Raw genomic sequence first — 21,851 nt, 5'->3', positions numbered from 1 at the left:
ATCGCTCAGTAATGTGCCGATCGTCGCCCGCCGCGATTCTCCGTGGTCCGACGCGGTCTCGTCTTCATCGCTCACGCCCGTTTCTATAAACGCGACCGCGGGCGGGGCGCGTCTGCTCTCCGGGCGTCCGTGCGCCGTTGCCGTTGTCGTTCAGAGGCGGGGGGGGGGCGGCGCTCGGTTACCGCTTGGCAACGGTAGCCTTTTGGGGGGGGGCCACGCTTCACAGCTTCCTCTCAGGGGGAGGTACAGGGGCCTCTGCAGCCAGTTTCTAGCCGAGCGTCCTTCGCCATTTCCGCGCACCCTGGCCACCGTGCATCCTAGCCACCATGCTCCTGCTGGATTTTGGCAGCAGGGGCAGGGTCGAGGCACTGGGATCCCGGGAGTCCCTTCATTTTGGCAAAACGGTCCCCCCGAATATTATCATGTTCTTTTGGGTGGTACTGACAGTACCCCCCCCCCCCTTCTCAAAAAAATCCTTAAAATTTGTTTGCCCCCCGCCCCCCCCCCAAAGTTGAAATGAGATGTCCTTGCTGAAGAGGGCAATAACTAACTCATTCAGGCAAACATTTTAATCTTTCTCCTTTGAAAAAAATCTTGAAAACCTTTCCATCCTGAAAAAGCATCTCAGCAAGGACTGCCTAATGAGGTTCATAATACGGATTTGTCTTGAGATGACTCAATAACAGTATTCTTCCCCAGATAATGTTTAAATCTGCGTAAAATGATCTTTATTCAATTTCTAATTTTACTTCTTCCATCACTGATGCCTTCCTGAATCAAAGCTGAGTGGAAGAGTCAGATATGCGACAATCTAAGAAGCAAAATGTAATAAATCCCACAAAAAAGTGTGCTGCATTTGTATAGCACAAACAAACAAATAAATAAAAAAACAAATAAGTACTTAAACATAAAAACTCGTATTTTTTTACCTTTTTTTGCTACACAAGGCAAAAAGATTGCCAATGAGGTGAGACAGATTGCCTTGTTTCAAGATTTGCCAATGAGGTAAGACGTGAGAGAAAAAAAATAAGATTTTAAGTCTCGTTACAAGATTAAAATACTTGTTAAGGCTGTTTAAGACTTTTTTTTCAGTGCAGACACCTGAGTTCAAGCACACCTGCAGCTCATAAGTGACACCCTGTTTTACAGCAGGATATTCATCTCAGGTTCCGCACACCAGTCCAAGGGATCGATGGCTGTGGCCTTGCCAGAGGATCGAACCTGCGGCCTTTGAATTACCGGATCAATTCCTTATTCGCTCTGCCACAGTACCTGCCTGTTAATTCAAAGCCTGCCTCCCTAGAAAGCCTGTGACACAGCCATGGGTTCTGCAGGAGTGAACAGGGACAAGCATCGGCAGCTGTGGGCGCGGCTAGTGTGATCGGAAATAAACCTGCGCTCTTTTGCGCATGCATGAATCAGACTTGCTCCCGTCTGCCGAGGTAGCCAGCCGATCTACTACGGGAAAAACACGACTTTCACACAAAACATCAACAGGCTATGGTGGGAGACGGGAGCCAGTGAAATCCACGCATGCGCCAAAGAGCACAGATTTATTTCTGATCACCGTAGCCGTACCTGCAGCCGCCGATGCTTAAAGTCCCTGATATCTACCAGGTGCTGCACCTCATTTTAAACAAGCAACAAAAAAAGCCTAAATTAAACTCAGCTCTGACACCCAGGAGCACCTTCAGTTCTGCAGTCTCAGACTGAACCACCCCCACCCCACTCCCATCGGTTCGTCCGTCCGTCCATCCATCCGTCCGTCTGTCTGACACTCCCGTGGGGCTTCAGTATCCACGGCAACAGCTCCGTGGAGCTCCTGAGGGCTTGACCCCCCGCACCCCCCTCCAACATGCCTGCGCTGCGAGGAAGCGGGATGCTGCAGTTCGTGGCGGCTCTGAGAGCGAGTGCAGTCCCGTCGCATGGGGCCCACCCGCTCGCTCGCCCCTACCCAGAACCACTACTTCAGGAAGGTCCTCCATCAACCCTGACCAAAAGAAGGCTCCGTGGTGCTGCTGGGAAGTGTAGTCCAGGGAGTCAGGGGCACCAGCTCGTCATGGGGTACAGCAGACAGTGGACAGTCTTGAATCTGTTATTGTCAGCAGAACAAAAACAGACACACACACACACACATCACTAAATTTATAAGCTTAAAAAACCAGACAAAGATTTGAATAATTATCCCGCAGTGCAGCGAATCTCTCCTCTCCACTCCAGAGACTCAAATGTGTTAAATCCCGGTGAAAATGTTTTTTAAAAAAAGCCCACACGCAGCACTTGGAGCGCGGCAGCCCTGGATTATAAAGCTGTTGTCGGGAGACGTAATTGGGAGATTGCACTAGCGAGGCTCCGCGGCCCAGAGAATACCCTGTAATTGTCTCTAATGAGGTAATGGAGAATAGCAGCCATGGGGCCATTGTGATAAACCGCATTACGCTCCGTGAGGCGAGTTTCCAGGGAGCTAGCCTCGCGCGGCGCGCCGCGTCAGCAATGTGCGGCGAATTAGCATCCCGCGGACGCGAAAGCCCATAAAAAAACGGGCAGAACCTCCGAGAGGGCGGAAGCTCCGAGGAAACAGAAGGCCGGGGGGAAATGACACGGTCGGGGCGTGTCAAGCGCCCACAAATCAGCGCCTCGTAAAAAAGTCCGAAACGTTCCTCTCGGGACACTGTGGTTTAGGTTCAAAGGACCCGGGCTCGTTTCATGCAGCAGCTATTATTAGAGACCACTCAAACGGATCCTCAGGGAAGGTTAAGGGAGGAAGATGAGAGGATTTACCTGGAGGGGTCTTCCTCTTTGGAGAACGTCCCCTTGAGCTCCACGCTGTTCATCTTGTTCTCAAACAGCCCGTAGCTGAGGGTCACCTTCAGAGAGCACACACACGCGCGCTGGGTGTTAAGCACGCACCGGCTGCCTCGACGCACAGGCACCGACGGCCGCCATTAAAACGCGTCAGCGCTAACGCTCTCCTCCGGTAATGATACCATTAGAACATAATTCGGGGAGAGCACGGTGGCGAAGCGCATGCACCACGGTTGCTGTTCGTCCGCTGGAGCAGGCGACGGGTGCAGTAACCCCAGAGGCTCGTTTAGCCAACGCAGCTTGCGAATAAAAACATGTTCTCATAAACGCTGACTGAATTCCAGCCATGAGTGAGTAAAGCAAACTGCAGTGAGCCAAATTATAATCAAGATATTTTTTTTTTTTTTTACATAAGTTGGTAAATAAAAGTCAAATTGCATTTAGGTACATTCATATACAGTGTGCTATTGAAGACATTCTTTCAGAAAATACCATACCACAACTCTATGTTAATACAGCAATACTTTTCCAATGGCATGACACTGAAAAGGACTACTACAGCCCAACCCTGTAATATCCATCTGCCACTGAGAACAGGAGCATGATGTCACACAGGCCGCATGTTAGCCTGTGTCTGGCTCGACACTGGTGCTTACAGTTCTGGCAATGTAAACTGAAACTCCATTCCCTATCATTGCGGTGTGAGAACACTGACCCCTACTGGGCAACATGGAAAAGACGGCCTTGAGATTCATTTCAGCTTGCGAAGCCTGGAACCCATATTTGTACACGTGTGCATTTCCTTATTAAGGCACACGGTACTGAATACTTGTTAAAGACGACCCCACTAAACCTCGTTAAAAGCGGTTATGAAGGAGCAGCCGCACGCGGGGATGCCGGTTGGGGCCGGGGCTGACCTGCAGCGGGATTTGGCGCGGCGTGAGCTGCAGCAGGTTCTCCAGGTGCGAGTGGAACGCGGCGCTCTGCACCAGCGGCACGCCCAGCCTCTTCTCCACGATGAAGCCCACCGTGCAGTCGTCCGGCAGGCGGATCACCGCCGACGTCCGCTCGAACCTGGAGCCGCTGGGTCAGAGCCACACGGACAGGCCCGCAACGGGGCTGAGCACGGCGCGGAGGCAAAGAAACACACCCGCCGCAACGTGCGTCTTGCAGCACAGACACAGGCAGTGACGCGTCAGTACAGCAGCACAGTACAGACAGACAGTGGTGACAGACACAGCCACAGACAACGGCTTGCAACTGAGCAAGACATACACAGACGCAGGTACAGACACAACCACAGACGCAGGTACAGACACAGACGCAGGTGCAGATACAGACACAGATACAGACAAAAACACAGATTCAGATATAGACACACAGACACAAACGCAGACGCAGATGCAGACACAGACACAGACAGATACAGATACAGATGCAGAGACAGACACAGACACAGGCACAGATGCAGACACAGATACAGATGCAGAGACAGACACAGACACAGATGCAGACACAGACACAGACACAGATACAGACACAGACAGATACAGATGCAGACACAGATGCAGAGACAGACGCAGATACAGACACAGATACAGATGCAGACACAGACACAGATGCAGATACAGATACAGATGCAGACACAGACGCAGAGACAGACGCAGATACAGATGCAGACACAGACGCAGAGACAGACGCAGATACAGATGCAGACACAGATGCAGACGCAGATGCAGATGCAGATACAGATGCAGAGACAGACACAGATACAGACGCAGATACAGACGCAGATACAGACACAGACACAGACACAGACACAGACGCAGATGCAGACACAGACGCAGATGCAGACACAGACGCAGATGCAGATGCAGATACAGATGCAGAGACAGACACAGATACAGACGCAGATACAGACAGATACAGATACAGATGCAGACACAGACACAGACACAGACACAGATACAGACACAGATACAGACACAGACGCAGACACAGACGCAGACACAGACGCAGAGACAGACGCAGATACACACTCTCACTCTCTCACCTCGCCCAGGGCGCCATTTTCTCGGCCAGCCTCCGACTCAGGCAGAAGCCGGCTCCTCCGGTGGCGAACCAGAACTCCACTTCTCTCTGAAGCACAAGCAGGGCGCTAACGTGACTTCGTTAAAGTGGACAAAAATGCCCCTTAGAATGAGGATATCTGTTTGGTTACAATTAAAATAAACTTGCTATTGTAATTAAAGGGCCAGTTCACCCATAAATAAAATAACACTACATTACATTACATTCATTTGGCAGACGCTTTTATCCAAAGCGACGTACAAAAGTGCATTTTCATGATCGTGGACAACTGCTGAACACGGGTTCAGTGAGGTACAATTACTTATTTTGTACAGCTATTTCTAGCCGAGAACAATGAACACTATCCTGGTCTAACATCTGCAAAGCCAAACTAGCCAAACACTACAATGCCACTGACCCATCTATCCATCCAGAAAGTTTTGCAGAGATTTGACGAGTTTTCTAGATATCTGATACAATGGACCTAAACCGTGCAAATGTTTGCGGCACTCAAAAAATGTACGTTTGAAAAACTCAACAGCAACTCTTCCAAATATACTGACATGGTAACTCAGGAACACCCACAGACCTTGTTACGTAAGGTTTCATCGAAAACTAACAACTGTCTATATCCGCAGAAAGCCTCACGCAATGTACGCCAGTATTCCGGGGTGCAGTGTCAACATTGTTTTAAAACAATGTTTTCACTTTTGAGGTTATATCATGGTGAGCTGCAGCTCTCATCCAGAAAACTTCTCAAATCTCAGCAAAACTACCTGGATGGAAAAACAGCAATGAAAATATGGGGTAAGTGGAAATACATCTTGATTTTAATTTTGGCTGAACTGCCCCTTTAAAACTACATAATGGCTTGAACAGTAAATAATAAATGTATATGTCTTGTCTGGAATTGTACATTTTTAAAGTCTCACAGGTGCTGTGCAATCACATTCTTGCTGAACACAATATTTAACACAAATTATAAACCTAGAATGTGCCTGACCAGGGAGAATTTCAATCATCATCAAAAAAAAAAAAAAAACCCATTCCATTTAAGCCTTTGTCTTAAAGCGGCATAGTAATTTCAATACGCATTGAGCAACCAAATGAGTAACGACTTCTCACGTACACCCTGACACAAGTTCAATGGATCTGGTTTTAATGAAATATTTGAAGAAATAAAAAGAAACCATCCACCATCCCCTGTCGAGTCTCTCCTGGCTCTTATCCAACCTCTCTTCCTAACTGCTGTTCTCCTGCTCTCCCTCAGGCAAGAATCTGCACAGTCCCTCGCACCCTTATCCACTGCTTGTTATTTGAATTGCTCTCTCCCTGTCTCTGTCTCTCTGTCTCTCTCTCTCTCTCTCACTCTCTAATAGTGAAAATGTAAAGGCTGATTGGGTATGTATTGCGCTCTCTCTCTCTCTCTCTCTCTGTCTCTTGCTCTCTCTCTCTCACTCTCTAATAGTGAAAATGTAAAGGCTGATTGGGTATGTATTGCTCTCTCTCTCTCTGTCTCTTGCTCTCTCTCTCTCTCTTGCTCTCTGTCTCTCTCACTCTCTAATAGTGAAAATGTAAAGGCTGATTGGGTATGTATTGCGCTCTCTCTCTCTCTCTGTCTCTTGCTCTCTCTCTCTCACTCTGTCTCTTGCTCTCTCTCTCTCTCACTCTAATAGTGAAAATGTAAAGGCTGATTGGGTATGTATTGCTCTCTCTCTCTCTCTCTGTCTCTTGCTCTCTCTCTCTCTCACTCTAATAGTGAAAATGTAAAGGCTGATTGGGTATGTACTGGCCAGTTTTGCTTGCGGTGCTGGGAGGAGATAATTGGCCAGCTACAACAGAACACGGGCCGCATCCTCCACTGGACACGTCGCCCAGGCACCGGGCTGACTGCAGATCCATCCCATAATGAATCACCGGCAGGGCCAGGGAAACGGCGGCTCGTCCTGGAGACGGACGGACAGCTCCGGCTCACGGCAGCGGCTCGACGTTTTAATCACAAGAGCTGCCAACCGCGCGGCCATCAAGAGCGCCGGCGGAATCAGCGGAGGTGCCAGAGCCGTCACGCGGCCCAGCGGCCGAGCACAGCGCTCGCTCGCTTACGAGCACGCTCACACCTTTCCAGCCCGCTCGCTTATGAGCACGCTCACACCTTTCCAGCCCGCTCGCTTACGAGCACGCTCACACCTTTCCAGCCCGCTCGCTTACGAGCACGCTCACACCTTTCCAGCCCGCTCGCTTATGAGCACGCTCACACCTTTCCAGCCCGCTCGCTTACGAGCACGCTCACACCTTTCCAGCCCGCTCGCTTATGAGCACGCTCACACCTTTCCAGCCCGCTCGCTTACGAGCACGCTCACACCTTTCCAGCCCGCTCGCTCGCTCACTTACGAGCACGCTCACACCTTTCCAGCCCGCTCGCTTACGAGCACGCTCACACCTTTCCAGCCCGCTCGCTTACGAGCACGCTCACACCTTTCCAGCCCGCTCGCTTACGAGCACGCTCACACCTTTCCAGCCCGCTCGCTTACGAGCACGCTCACACCTTTCCAGCCCGCTCGCTTACGAGCACGTTCACACCTTCTCAGCCCGCTCGCTTACGAGCACGCTCACACCTTTCCAGCCCGCTCGCTTACGAGCACGCTCACACCTTTCCAGCCCGCTCGCTTATGAGCACGCTCACACCTTTCCAGCCCGCTCGCTTACGAGCACGCTCACACCTTTCCAGCCCGCTCGCTTACGAGCACGTTCACACCTTCTCAGCCCGCTCGCTTACGAGCACGCTCACACCTTTCCAGCCCGCTCGCTTATGAGCACGCTCACACCTTTCCAGCCCGCTCGCTTACGAGCACGCTCACACCTTTCCAGCCCGCTCGCTTACGAGCACGCTCACACCTTTCCAGCTCGCTCGCTTACGAGCACGCTCACACCTTTCCAGCCCGCTCGCTTACGAGCACGCTCACACCTTTCCAGCCCGCTCGCTTACGAGCACGTTCACACCTTCTCAGCCCGCTCGCTTACGAGCACGCTCACACCTTTCCAGCCCGCTCGCTTACGAGCACGCTCACACCTTTCCAGCTCGCTCGCTTACGAGCACGCTCACACCTTTCCAGCCCGCTCGCTTACGAGCACGCTCACACCTTTCCAGCTCGCTCGCTTACGAGCACGCTCACACCTTTCCAGCCCGCTCGCTTACGAGCACGCTCACACCTTTCCAGCCCGCTCGCTTACGAGCACGCTCACACCTTCTCAGCCCGCTCGCTTACGAGCACGCTCACACCTTTCCAGCCCGCTCGCTTACGAGCACGCTCACACCTTTCCAGCCCGCTCGCTTACGAGCACGCTCACACCTTTCCAGCCCGCTCGCTTATGAGCACGCTCACACCTTTCCAGCCCGCTCGCTTACGAGCACGCTCACACCTTTCCAGCCCGCTCGCTTATGAGCACGCTCACACCTTTTGAGCTCGCGCTCAGGCCTGTCACTCCCTGATTAGCGTTAACCGTACATAAGTACAGGCTGCCGTAAAGGAACCAGATCCATTCACGTGATGGACCAGAGTCACTCACACTCATGCACGTACTGTACATACACACAAACACACGCACTCACACATACACGCACACACTGTCTCTCCCTCACACACACTCACACACACACCCACACTGTCACACACACACACACACACACACACACTGTCACACACACACACTGACACACTCTCTCACACACACCTACACATAATCTCTCACACGCACACAAACTCATGCTCACAAATGAGCGCAAAAAATATACACTTACATGGAGACAGTACCCTCACATTCACACGTGAACACATACTTACAAGCATACACACACTCATACCTCACACCTGCACATGACACCAGCCGCACTCGTGCATAAATGCAAACATGCAGTCCTGCACAAGCACAGACAGACACACACATGTTCATACACAATAACTAAAAAATGCAGTCATCAAATCTGTCCCACCAAAGCGCACCCCCACTTTACCGCCCCCCTCATGGTTGCCATGCAGTCCGTGGGCACCCGGGACGCTGTGCCACATCTCTCTGTACCCCAATGTACACACTATCACCGGGGGCGACCCAGCATCAACTTCCACAGGCGGCAGTGCTATGTCTTTTACTTTGCCACATAATGCTAAATGCTCTGCACAGCCCATCCCCGTTTCATTGATTTTGCTGGTCGCTCTCACACAATTTCCCCCGTCCCATCCAGGCTGCCTCCGTTCGTCCCCTTCCAGGCCATTCCAAAATCCACATCTTCAGCACTTTCACTTTTACATGCCATTTAATTCAATGGAACGACTGAACTGAGCCCAATTCGGCTCGGTCCCCCCCCCCCCTCTGTTTTACGGCCCCCGGTGCAGGGAGGGAGCGACCGCCGATCGATCCCGGGGGGGTTCTTACGCATTTGAGACGCGGCGCTTCCGGACGGGGCGCGGCAGCGTCCCGCCGAGAGGCGACGCCTCATTTCCTCTCCTTTATTTCTGGGACTCTCACAAAGCCGCCTGATGCTGATGAGATTCAGCGATCAATAGGCAGCTGGAACTTAATCACCGATCGATTGAGTGGATCTGGACGGCTGTTGTGCCCCTTTCTCTGGAAAGGGGGGGGGGGGGGGGGCGACGTCCTCACCGAATCGATAGCCGTAATAACAGAAGTGTTAAAAAAAACAGCGGCGTTCTGGCACGAGCCATCGAAAGTGTAATTAAAGCTGCAGCCGTGCATGCTGGGAGCCTACCGTCCTGTTGTCCTCCAGCAGCTCGTGGGCTCTGATTGGGTGATCCAAGCTGGGCTTGCCCACGTAGATGTCACCGTCCGGGGGGAAGGCGGACAGCAGGGACAGCAGCGCACCCGGGTTCACGTAGTTATCATCGTCTACGTGGCACAGCCACCTAGAGAGAGTGGAAAAAAACACACACACACACGCACATGCACACACACAGGCACGCAAGCACATGCACACATACACACGCACATACATGTACACACACAGTGTTTATTAACCACATACATACACACACACACACACACACACACATATAGGGCTTATTAACCATACACACATTATTCCTGGCAAAATGATGATGCTATTATTATTGTTATTATTATTATTATTATTAATGTTAATGTTAAGTCTGGCCTTCCACACTATGAATGAGAGCCCTATCCACAGTCCAATAGGTGGACTGGATAGCGTGTGCCTCTGAGCGTGTGCAAAGCAAGCAGTCGGCAGTGGAGAGGCCCGGACTCACTTTTTGTCTGAGGCCATGAAGTAATCGTACTCGGCGGACATCTTGCAGGACAGCCCTTGGTGGCTGTGCTCGGGGGAGCAGCTGGTGACAATGATGTTGTACCCTGAAGCCACAGAGCAGGACAACACTGAGGTCAGTACCTTTTCTGGCCTGCAGAGGGGGCTACAAATTGTTCGCAACTATTTCTGACACCCATTAGTGTCAATCAAATGTCCTTTCTTGCATTCTAATTCAACAACTCATTAAGCAACAAAATATAAGATACATGCATGTACTTTTTTGAAACCTATAAATGGGAAATAATAAAATGAGTGTTTCATGTGAAGTATGTCATTTCACAAGCACAAGCACAGTCAATTCTGTTCAGCTATTCACTTAAACTTCAGCACTGACTGGCAGCCCACACAAGCTGTGTATCCAATCCAATAGTGGGCATTATAAGAGCTTTGCTGCTTTGCGGATTTAAACTCATTTCAAATCAAGCGAATAAAATTGAATATCATAGTAACTGCTTTCTTTGTCTTTTTTGCACTAAATAACTCACTATATAATTAAAAATAAAAGATTCTGATTGCAGGGTCATTAAGTCTTGACTTCGTATCAGTAATTTCCAAATGTAACAGGTACTGAATTGCTCAAGGAGAGAAGTGAAGCCCAGCGTCCCCCCAGTAAAAGCGTTTCAGCAGCGTTCAGCTAGAGAAGCCGCTTCAGTCTCAGCGCTGGAGGACAGGGAGGAAAGCAGCCACAGCGGTAAGCCTCAAACGCGCTCAAAAGCACGACAAAACCAGAGGGAAGCAAATGACAAGGCTTCTTTTGATCACTGCTCAGTTTCCGGGTCTTTCACCGAGTCTGTTCTATTCCTCTCCAGGCTCACATCAAATGCCTTCTGTTCAGAGAGGGGGAAAAAAACAGCTTTTCGCCTAACGGCCTCAAAGATTGAGGACGTCCACAGCGCTTGAGACCAGTTGTACGCCCGGCAGTGTGTGTTTACCATACCTTTCAAAGCCTCGTCTTCATCCGCCGTGTCCGTGAAGATGAAGGTCTGTGAAAACATGGAGAGAGAGGCCGGTCCCGCTTAGATGCGTTTTACACCCGCCCCACCAATGCCCCGATTAGCCCATGAAGCGCGTACATCTCCCACGGCTAATGAGTTAGAGCCATGGCGAGGGGAGGGGGAGGTGGGGAGGTGAGGAGTACAGTAGGTGAGTTGTTGGGGAGCTGAGGGGACAGGGAGGTGATGTGGCAGGAGACGACACTGCCCTTTTCACTCACAGTAAGAAATGACGCCGTTTCCCATCACCAGTGTGTCCATACTGCCCCCCACAGGCCAGTGCTGCACCATCGCCACAGGGTATCACAGCATGCCTGATCTCTGGCTTCGGCCACGGGCATTAAAGCATTCATTAAGGCAGGGCAGCCCAAGCCTGTTCCTGCAGATCCACCGTCCTGTAGGTTTTCACTCCATCCCTAACAAAGTGCACCTCATTCAACAGCTAGAGATCCCATTGAGCTGCTAATTAGTAGAATTGGATGTGCTTAATTGGGGTTGGAATGAAAACCTACAGGGCAGTAGATCTACAGGAACAGGGTTGGGCTGCCCTGCATGAAGGCCTATCCAGCATCACTCAGAGTAGCATATGACCGCACCTGACCAGCAACAGCCTACAGTGCACTCTGAGAAATAAAGCTACAGCAGAACACATTTCCCAAATGTACCTGAAAGTAAAACAATTTTCTGTTTGGGTACTAGTAAATACCTTTTATAAGTTAAGAAAAAAAGAAAAAAGGTACAAATGAATTATGCATTGCTGGCTAAGGGTACAATTTTATGTACCACCCAAGCAACAAGCATTTGCACCTTTTTAGGCACTTTCTCCTACCTTTTTTTTTTCCCTGAGTGTATGTACAATAACACTTAAATGAGAAGAAATTAGGGCCACAGCTTCCTAAGAAAATTTATTGAACCGAAGTTCAAAGCTGGCATGTCTGGGAGGACACCTGCTTCATCAGAGGGTAGAAGCGGGGTAACCACACGAGATAACAACAGATACAAAGCAATTACCGAAGCGCAGGTGGAAACCCATCAGCGTCAACTAGCCACAGCCCATCAAACACAATTAAGGGCATTCCAAACAAAATCAATTAGCGCTGAAGGCTATCAAGGAACATTTCGAAATTGGACGCGAGATACCGTCACAATTAGTTTCCTCTCGCGGGCCTCTGGTGATTGGCTATCAGCCTGCTGCAGAAATTTCCCCTCTGCTGGAGAGAGCTGTCTGTATTTTGGGAGGGAAACTGCTGATCCAAGAAGTATCTGACAGTTAATGTGGACTCTTGGAACGTAGGAGCCATTTCAATTCGGACTATAAACAAAAAGAAAACGGACCACCATTAAAGTGTTTTCCGGACCCAGTAGATTGACAAGCTATTTATGTCTCTCAGCTTGAACTGCATTCTCAAATTAGCGTTGACAAAATTAAATTAATATCGCACAGATCCAAAGGAAAGACTCAAACGAATCTAAAACTTGATCCCGTTTGGAAAGTTTATCGTTGTGCCTGCTCAGCAAGCTAGCCGGCGAGCTAGCGGGGCTACTGTCCTGTGCTGGCACTGGAACGGACAGGATTCAAGACCAGGCCAACAGGCTGAATATCAGCATTTTTTCAGGACCATCCACCCAAGAGCTCAATAGATAAGCGGCTGACTGCCTTGAATTAAACATACTGTGCCACTGTGGAGCAGGAAATAGAGCTGCTTCAGAGTGCAGAAAGACAAAAAGCAAAAATTACATTTTCCCTGGAGCAGAAACCAAAATCTAACTTAAATGAATTTCCAATGTTCCAGAACAACAACAATGATTAAAGCTCCATCTTCAGGCTAATAATTTTTTTTTTTGAACAACTATAGTGTGAGCAAGGAAACTGCATTCCACCGGTGTACAAATATCAATGAGAGACTCTCAACAATCCTAAAAGTTTGTACAGGACAACCAATGAGTTCTCCTCCCCGTAGGCTTCTGGGTCTCCAAGCAAGCTGCTCCTAGCAACACTCCCCTCCCACTCTCATGTCCCTATAATTTTTTCCGAGGCAACATCTACAGGTAAACCTGAATTATGCTCACCTCTACAGTAACTACGGCATCTATTATCATATTAATGATAAAATATTTTGGTTACAGAAAAATGAATCGTTATCATAATTATAAAATGGACATTTATAGATCTGGCTGCTTATAAGTCAATAAGTGTTCTAGCCATGTGTGCACACAAGGTATATCACAGCTAGTTAATTTACAGCACGCATGGAGGGGTAGCACAACGGATCAATACTACATTAAACATGATGGAGTTAGCTAGCCAGCGATGTGGATTTGTGTTTGCAAGACCAGGTTTGTATACCTTGTTAGACTGTTAAAATGCAGCTAAAGTGCAGCACTCTCCTGCCAGAAAATATGGCTGAATTCACAGAGCACTGCACTCTGGGAAGGACACTACGTCCTTACCGCTAATAACTAGTTGACTACTCTGGATGAGTCCAGGGCCATTACCCCTTTGAAATAAACGTGCATTTCATTTAATTAACTCGCTTGGTTTGTTTTCAGACAGTCATTTCATAAATACATTTGCAACAGCTGTTATTGAATTTTGTTCCAACCAATTAAAAACATTATCAGGTGCCAAAAACACAAGAAACAAGAACAAAATATTAGGAACTAACCAGTAGAGGGGAAAAATGACTTGAACATGAACAAACAATGAGAGAGTCTAGGACAGGCCAGAAAAGGTCATATGAGAAGTTCACCTTGCTTAACTGCTGACAGAACATGGTCACATGCTGAGGGTGGTGCGGGTCTGGCCCTTTCCCAACAACAACAGCACTTTTTCCATGTGTGGCAATCCAATATATTGCCATTCTTGGCTTGTCATCATAAATATATAGCTTATAGGACAGTGCATTTAGGACAGTGATACAGTTTTATTGTTTTGTTTTGGCTTGTACTCCAGCACTTTGGATTTAAATAAAACAATGAATATGAGGTTAAAGTACAGATTGTCAGCTTGAATTTGAGGGTATTTACATCCATATCAGGTGATCCATGTAGGAATTATTTTATGTGGTGCCCCCATTTTAGGGAAGAAAAAGTAATTAGACAATGTATTGCTCATCTATTTCTTGGTCAAATGTGTGTTGTGGTATCATTAGTTAATGCAAAAGAAAGCTAACAATAGATTTCGAGTTGATTCTAAGAGTGTGCATTTGGAGTCTGTTGCTGATGTCTATCAATGTGAGGACCAAGTAAGTGTCAATGCCAGTAAAGCAGGTCATCATGTGACTGAAAAATCTGAATAAATTGATCACAGCCATAGCTAAAACATTGGGTGTGTCAAAATCAACTGTAGGAAGCAAGAAAGCACTGATAAGCTCAGCAATAGACAATGACCTAGCAGACCACTGGATGGCCAAAGAATACTTTCAATTATGAAGGGGAACCCTTTTACAATGGTCAAACAGATCAAGAACAAGACTACACCAGCATAACATAAAAGGGTTCACTGCAAGATGCAAATGACTGGTAAGCCTCAAGAACAGAACGACCAGGTAAAAGGTACATTAAAAAAGAGTTCTGGAACAAAGTCTTATGGACAGATGAGACGAGTATTAACCTGTACCAGAGTCATGCAAAGAAGAAAGAGTGAAAAAAGAAAGGAACTGCTCATGATCTAAAGCGCCCCCCTGATCTGTGAAACATGGTGGAGGTAGTGTTATGGCATGGGCATGTATGGCTTCTCCTGGAACCGGGTCACTATTCTTCATAAATGATGTGACTGCTGACGGCAGCAGCAGGATGAATCCTTTAGTGGACAAAAAAAAATCCAAACAAATGCCTCAAAACTTATTGGACGGTGCGGTGCTTCACCTTGCAGCAGGACAATGACCCGAAAGATACTGCTGAAGCGACCATGGAGTTTTTCGGGGCCAAAAAGTTGAGGGTTCTTGACTGGCCATGTCAATCACCCATCCTGAATCCAACTGAAAATGCGCTTCACTTGCTGAAGACAAGAATGAAGGCAAAACGCCCCACGAACAAACTAACCGAAGATGGCCGCAGTGCATGCCTAGCAGAGAATCACCCAGGAAGATAACCAGCGCCTTGTGATGTCTGTGGGTTTGCAACCAAGTACCAAATAGGACAACTTTATTTCAGATTACGTTAATTTGTCCAATTACTGTTGCTCCCCTAAAATGGAGGGACTGTTGAAAAGGGATGCAATTCCTTCCCAGGTTATGCAATATGGATGCAAATACCCTCAAATTAAATGTGACAGTCTACACGTTAACCTCATATTCCTTGTTTAAATTCAAATCTAGTGCGCTGGAGTACAGAGCCAAAATGACATCTGAACATAACCAATAATGCATTTTTGAGCAAAATTGGAAATACATTCACAAACATTAAAAATATATTTGGAGTATGACCATACATTTAAATGTGTTAGAAAATGTGTTAAAAGTAAATTTTTCTAAATATGGAAATATATTGTCATTGCGTGTGTGTGTGTTTGTCCGGGGGGGGGGTCAGAACAGACGCTATAATGTCATTCTGATCTGCCACAAGTCACAAAAGAGCTAGCCCCACCTTCTGTGTCTATTCACTGCCTCAACCAATCCACAACACCTCACTGCTCCCTATAGGTCATTTCAAAGATGCAGTAATTTTCTGTGGACACATTCATCAGGCCGATGCTATCATTGTACACGGGTGAAAAAGAAAAATCATTACACCCACTCATTTGCTTAATAGCCTCGCTGGACCGAGTAAGCAGATTGCATTTTTAAAATGGAATTTCATTGTGAAAACGTTCAATTAATCTCCAATAGTCAAGAGCCCAGCAATGAGTGGAACATGACTTCTAATCTCAAATTCATCTGTCGTGATCATGTGACACCAATTGGACCCATGGGTGTTTATGCATCAGCTTCCTAGATCAATCAGGAAGCAGACTAATCGCATTCACAGATCAATACTGCGTTGGTCAAACCAGCTGAGCCCGGCAGGGCAAAACGCCCTCTTCTCATTTGTAAACTGTCCTGCAGGTGTAATATAGGCTTGCTCAGATCCTGTAATCAACATCAATTTAATTTGCTTTCACCAAGGAGCTGAAACAGACCTTATGCAGAAGATGTTGGTAGAACAACTTGCTCTGTGTGTGCGTGTGTGCGTGTGTGCGTGTGTGCGTGTGTGCGTGGGAGGGGAGGGGAGGGGAGGGGGCTTACATTTTCACCCCGAAAGGAAATGCATTGGTGGTGGCTGAGGTGAGTTTCTCCTGATCACTGTAAAGCACTTTGAACGTGTGGAAAAGAGCTATATAAGTGCAATGTTTCATTCATTAATTTCAAATTAACTGAGGCCCAGGCCTGAAAAATTAACATTTTAATGGTTTTGCACAATCATAATACTTTTTAAAACAGTAATATATCACAAAAAAGGAACCAAAAAAAATGCCATGATACAAAGCACTTGTTATTCTTCTGGGATTTGTAATTACAAAAGCATTCTTATACTTCCCACATCTTGGGGAACTGGTATTGAAGTAATTGCTTCTGATGTGATGCGGGGATGTACATGAAATATTGCTTGGCACTGCCAGTACTGACTAGTCTGGAGGAACTGTTCATGCATCATGGCTTGCTGCAAAAGTAAATGCGTGGGCATGGAAATTTTTTACAATAATGTAGAAGTAAAATATAGCTGCACAGGAAAGAACACATCATTGATAAAATGGAATACCTGTCCAAGTTAACTGGCTACCACTACACTGTGTCTAAACAAAGTGGCCAAATAAATTCACCAGTTCAAAAAATAAAAGGTCTTTGGCATTGGAAATTTGGTAGAAGGCTGGATGAGAAATTGACAGTGGCCAGTTATCAGATATCAATAGCTTACTAACCAGCATAGCTAGATTCCCAGGTAGTGATGTTCCTATCTCTGGGATTGACTAGTCCAGGGGTGCCCCAGCATATTCTAAAAGGCCAGGTGTGGATGCAGGTTTTTATTCTATCCCAACACTAAGGCGCCTGTTTCTATTTTTTATGTTTTGATAGAAGATGCCTCGCTTAGTTAATTAGTTGCATCAGGTGTCTTATTGCTGGGGTCAAACTAAAACCCGCACCCACACCAGCCCTTTCTGGATAAGACTGGACACCCGTGGAGCTGTACATCCACCATACATGGCATAATCTATAAGTCTGTTGAGTGAGCTGTCTATCTAAAGTAAATTGTGAATAATCATCATAAAAGGAAAAAGTTGATTAAAAAAGATTGCTCAGGGCATTTGATACAGAGTGTAGACTACAAAAGAAATCGGATGCGAAGCAAGTGACGAAAATAAAACAAAATTACTGATGAAAGCTCGGAAAAGTCCAGTACAAAAAAACGAATAAAAGCGAATGGAGGGGAAATGGGTGCATGAAGAGGGCCTGAAACAAGGGGGAAAAGGCCTGGGAGAATAAAATTTCCACATGAAATCTCGAACGCCAAACAAACAACAACAACAACAACAATAACAAAAATGGCAGGCCTAAAATTCTCCCCGCTTTCAGGCAGCGTTTCGACTGCTTTCGGTGAGGGGCGGGGGTGAGGCGGCGAGGAGACGTTTCAGTGCATTTCGGCTCTGTTCCCACTCGAGCTGCAGACTTCCTCTTTCAGAGCTGCTTCCGTTTTATCATTGTTGCGAGAGTCAGTCTGCTTTGGCAACTTCCTCTTGGCACTGACTCACTGCATTCAATGTTGTGAGGGGGGTCGGGGGGGGGGGGGGGGTGGTGATTTGATACCCAGCACCAAGAGACGAGTGCCTTTGCTCAAACATAATAAGCACTTCATACGTTTTGCATACATTCTCAAGGGCTCTGGCTTTAAATTGCAAAAGGAGTGCTCAATCATGAGTTTGCAGAGCGGGCCAGCTAAAATTCATCTTGATTGTTGCTAGGCCACAAGACCGATGACAAGATAGTTGTTTTTCTTCCTAAGTGTGTGGGTGGGCAGAATTCAGCACATGCAGTGTTACTTCAAAATAATGGTGTTTGAAGTCTTTACATATGTATTTACTGCTGTGACTGTCATCTGGGTGCATACTGAATCTCCTTAGTTAGAAAACTGAAAAGCAGCAGCGCCACATGCCTTTCTAATCCTCAGCAACGGGCCTTTATTGGTTCTAAGGAAATATTAGGGGCCACGCCGAGACTTCCTATAATATGGGGGAAATCATGTGGTACTTTGACACACTTTCCTGAACTTCAAAACAACTGCAGGTTTCTGTTGCCCCGGTGCCTCGTTTCCTGTGCAAAAGAGACTCGATAAAGTGAGACACGGGGCTGAAAGCGCCTAAAAGCGCGTGAAGTTAAGCGGAGGAAGTGAATTGAGCACTCCATGGCGGTGCGGTACGAAGAGAGGGTGACGACTGCCGCAGCCCGTGACTCAGAGTGAAAGTACGGAGAGAGGAAGAGCTGGTCTGGGTCAAAAATACATGTGCAGTCGCAGCAGGAAGTCACCAGCCCAGCTAAGCGCGAGCGGCTGGTGTTCCGCTCCCTCACCTGAACCAGGGCCCTGTCAATGCACTCAGCAGCCCCATGTCTCACTCCTTTCCTCTAGCTCTCCCTCTCTCCTCTCCCTCTCTCTTTCCCTCCCTCGCTCTCTCCATCTCTCTACCTCCCTCTCTCTTTCCCTCCCTCCCTATGTCCCTCTCTCTACCTCCCTCTCACTCTCCTTCCATCCTTCTCTCCCTCTCTTTACCTCCCTATCTCCCTCCCTTCATTCCTCATGACGCAGTGCGGAAGTGACTACTGAGGGGGCGACTCAATTTCACAGTTGTCTGATATAGCAGTTGTGTGGAACAGGCTACAAAAACTTGACAACACCACTCCTCGAACCCCTAACAGGGTATAAGATATGTAAGCCAGGAAACTGATGACCTCCGCCCCCCCCCCCCCCCCCCCCCCCCCCCCCCCCCATCAGCACCACCACCACCTTGTCACCTGCTCAGCTCCTCACTTCCAGAGATTACCTTGACAAATCACTGCGTTAAATTAGGTCATTTCGTTTCAGACAGAATTGCTGTTCCATTGACATGTCCCATGCTGATCTGCTCTCAGTCATTTCCCATCTATAATAGATCTTGGTTTCACTGGCTGACCAGCAATCAGGCTTGATCTTATCCTTCTAAGAGCCTCATTCTACTATGCTGAAACATACACTACAAAGGTCATTCAATGAAAATAAAAGAAATTATATATTTGAGAATATTTTCACTGCAACACGTTTTGGTCAACTTGTATTATGTGAAAATATTTAAGTACTTTCAAAAAATTGGAGGTTACGAAAGTTCTCTAGCAGAACGAACGTGAGGAAGTGAAACCACAGGCTGTCTGTTTTATCACACAGAACGAGTTCTGATAAGGTTATTAAATACAGGGGTGGCCACTGCCAAGTGAATATAGACAGTAATACACGAGGAAGGAACCAGTGATTGGGCGGACATTATGGTCTGAAAGGTGCCATTCATTCTGCACACATTTCACGAAACCTATATTATTTATGTTGACATAAAGTGGGCATGGGTTAACGTGGATTGGAATTTCGTTATAACCTACTTAATCTAAGTTTGTCGAGAATTCTATGACCGAGGGACTTGCATATTTGTTTTCTCCAAAACTACTTGCAAAGTCCGGTCGGTGTTCTTTTCCCTGTCAGCACTAAGTCACTGTTACAGTATATCAATGAGTTTCCAATAATACTGCTTCATATATCATTAGTCAAATATACTCACATGCTCCTTTGTTCTTGATATCCACGTTTCCAACAACAGAGACAGGCGTGTGCTGTGAAATCTGCCGGTGGTCTTAACAGCGATAAATATGTCTGAAAGCTGCAGGTGGGCATCGAGCAGCCTCGGCTGGATTTCTTTTCGTCCGTACGGCTGGTTCACCTGTCTTAACGCACTGCCAGTCTGCGGGGCCTCCGCCAAATCCAATGGGCTATCCAGCGATTTCTGTTCGCGCTCTCCAGCTGAGGTAAGGAGTTCTTGTGCCGGTCTACGCACAAACAGCCCTCGGAATAAAGATGCTTTATTGCTCTTTTGGGGGTGTCGCGCCCGCAGTTGTAAATCCACAAGCAAGATTATGAAAAACGTCAAGGTGGCTCCGGGCAGAACGCGTAGCACCTTCTTGAAAAACATTTTCTCGCGAATTAAGTGAATTCAGTCACAGTCAATGATTCAACTGAAGCGACTGGGGAAGACACCAGTTTCTAATGAGCTCTCCACAGCCACGCGTGAACAGTTAAACACCACGCCAGGGAGACGTTGTGTGCAGCAGCATGCGGTACTTTGAATAACGGAACACTTTAATGGGCTATGTGTAACCTTATTCGCGTCTTATTTAAAATATTAAGAACCAGCTCATTCAATGTGGATCTTAATTTAGCCCTATCGGTGTTCTGCTGGCTACTTCGGACTATCATTAAGCAAATTTTAAGTTACTTTTAAAACTTTTTCACTACATGCAAGAATGAACATTCTTTACATCGACATCAAGACATCTCAATTTCATTTTCACTGTTCCTCTCTCTAACTTTTGCTCTTAACATAAAAGTTCAGTCGCAAGTGGACAGACGGTCTTAAGTTTCTTATATTTATTATTGTGTATAATAATAGTACAAAACAGTAAAATAACTTCAAATGTATTTTAAATGTTTAAAATTAAATGAACAACTAGTCAAAATCTAGTTCAATCACATTTTCCCATTACCAAGAAGTTTAAAACTGAAACTTGATTCGTCAATCTAGGATGAGTAATTGATTTATCATTTTAAATTATCTCCTTACCAAACGACAACGTGTTGTCCTAGCATTATCGGCTCGCGGGGCGATGTCAGTCTTATTTGTGATGTAATACATTTCTGACTGGCGTGGCTAGTTTATGAAACGGATATAATTTGCTCAAAGCCCCTTCTTACGCAAAAGGAAACAGCCCACCTCCTGCATTCTGTGTCCATGGGCCAAAAGCAAAATGAAACTTTGAATCTCACCGGTGCATAGCAGACAATTGACAGGTGCAGAAACGGTCAAGGAAGTGACAAAAGCTAGCGCGTAGTGTTCCGTTATCTTGCAATGCATTTAGACTAAGAATGCCATAGGTGGCACAATTCAGCCCGCATTGCAATAGCAAATTATCGTGCGGTGTATTATTCCTAACAGAATAATTGCTGCCTTCAAACAGGTGTACACTCGTAACTACCCTTAGAGAATACGTTCACGGGCAGCATACATTGTGCGCCTAAATGTGTGGGGATGTGAGGATTCTTTGTGCACACGCATATCCTCCCACGTAGAAATTTCGCCACTCGTGCACAAAAGCGTTGGCTGTTTATGGTTTAATCCCGAACAGGTTTCTCCCATTTCCAACATCGCACAGGGCTTAAAGTCGCAGTGGCAGGCGGTTGAGGAATCTTCTAAACTGACAGGAAGTGCAGATGTTTTCATTTGAGTTTGGTGCAGCATGACAACCGATTCCTTCGTTAGAAAACAAAAAATATATAATTTCAGGCAGGCTTTACAGTCCGTGTTGAAGTCCGTGTTGAATTTCAACCAGAAATATTACTAAAAATTAAGGTTCTAAAATGCACAAATCAAAGTGGTTTGT

At 47.0% G+C, this 21,851-nt stretch overlaps 1 protein-coding gene across 2 annotated transcripts; it reads right to left on the bottom strand.

Annotated features, from left to right (window-relative positions):
- Positions 1-700: 700 nt before the first annotated feature.
- mfng (MFNG O-fucosylpeptide 3-beta-N-acetylglucosaminyltransferase) lies at positions 701-21,458 on the bottom strand. 2 transcript variants are annotated; one of them, XM_035406854.1, is made up of 8 exons: positions 19,979-21,458; positions 11,151-11,196; positions 10,155-10,257; positions 9,641-9,794; positions 4,859-4,944; positions 3,723-3,888; positions 2,782-2,867; positions 701-2,092 (listed from the first exon to the last, which is right to left on the bottom strand). In XM_035406854.1, exons 1-8 carry the CDS (start codon positions 20,384-20,386, stop codon positions 2,041-2,043), a joined length of 1,101 nt encoding a protein of 366 aa, XP_035262745.1. In that variant the 5' UTR covers positions 20,387-21,458; the 3' UTR covers positions 701-2,040. The 2 variants fall into 2 exon arrangements, with proteins under 2 accessions (XP_035262745.1, XP_035262746.1); XM_035406855.1 differs by having other exon boundaries at positions 21,035-21,456.
- Positions 21,459-21,851: the final 393 nt, after the last annotated feature.

Source organism: Anguilla anguilla, chromosome 2 (assembly GCF_013347855.1).
Source record: "Anguilla anguilla isolate fAngAng1 chromosome 2, fAngAng1.pri, whole genome shotgun sequence".
Classification (NCBI taxonomy): Eukaryota; Metazoa; Chordata; class Actinopteri; order Anguilliformes; family Anguillidae; genus Anguilla; species Anguilla anguilla.
The sequence above is the reverse complement of the archived record's forward strand: the minus strand, read 5'-3'. Positions and strand labels throughout refer to the sequence as shown.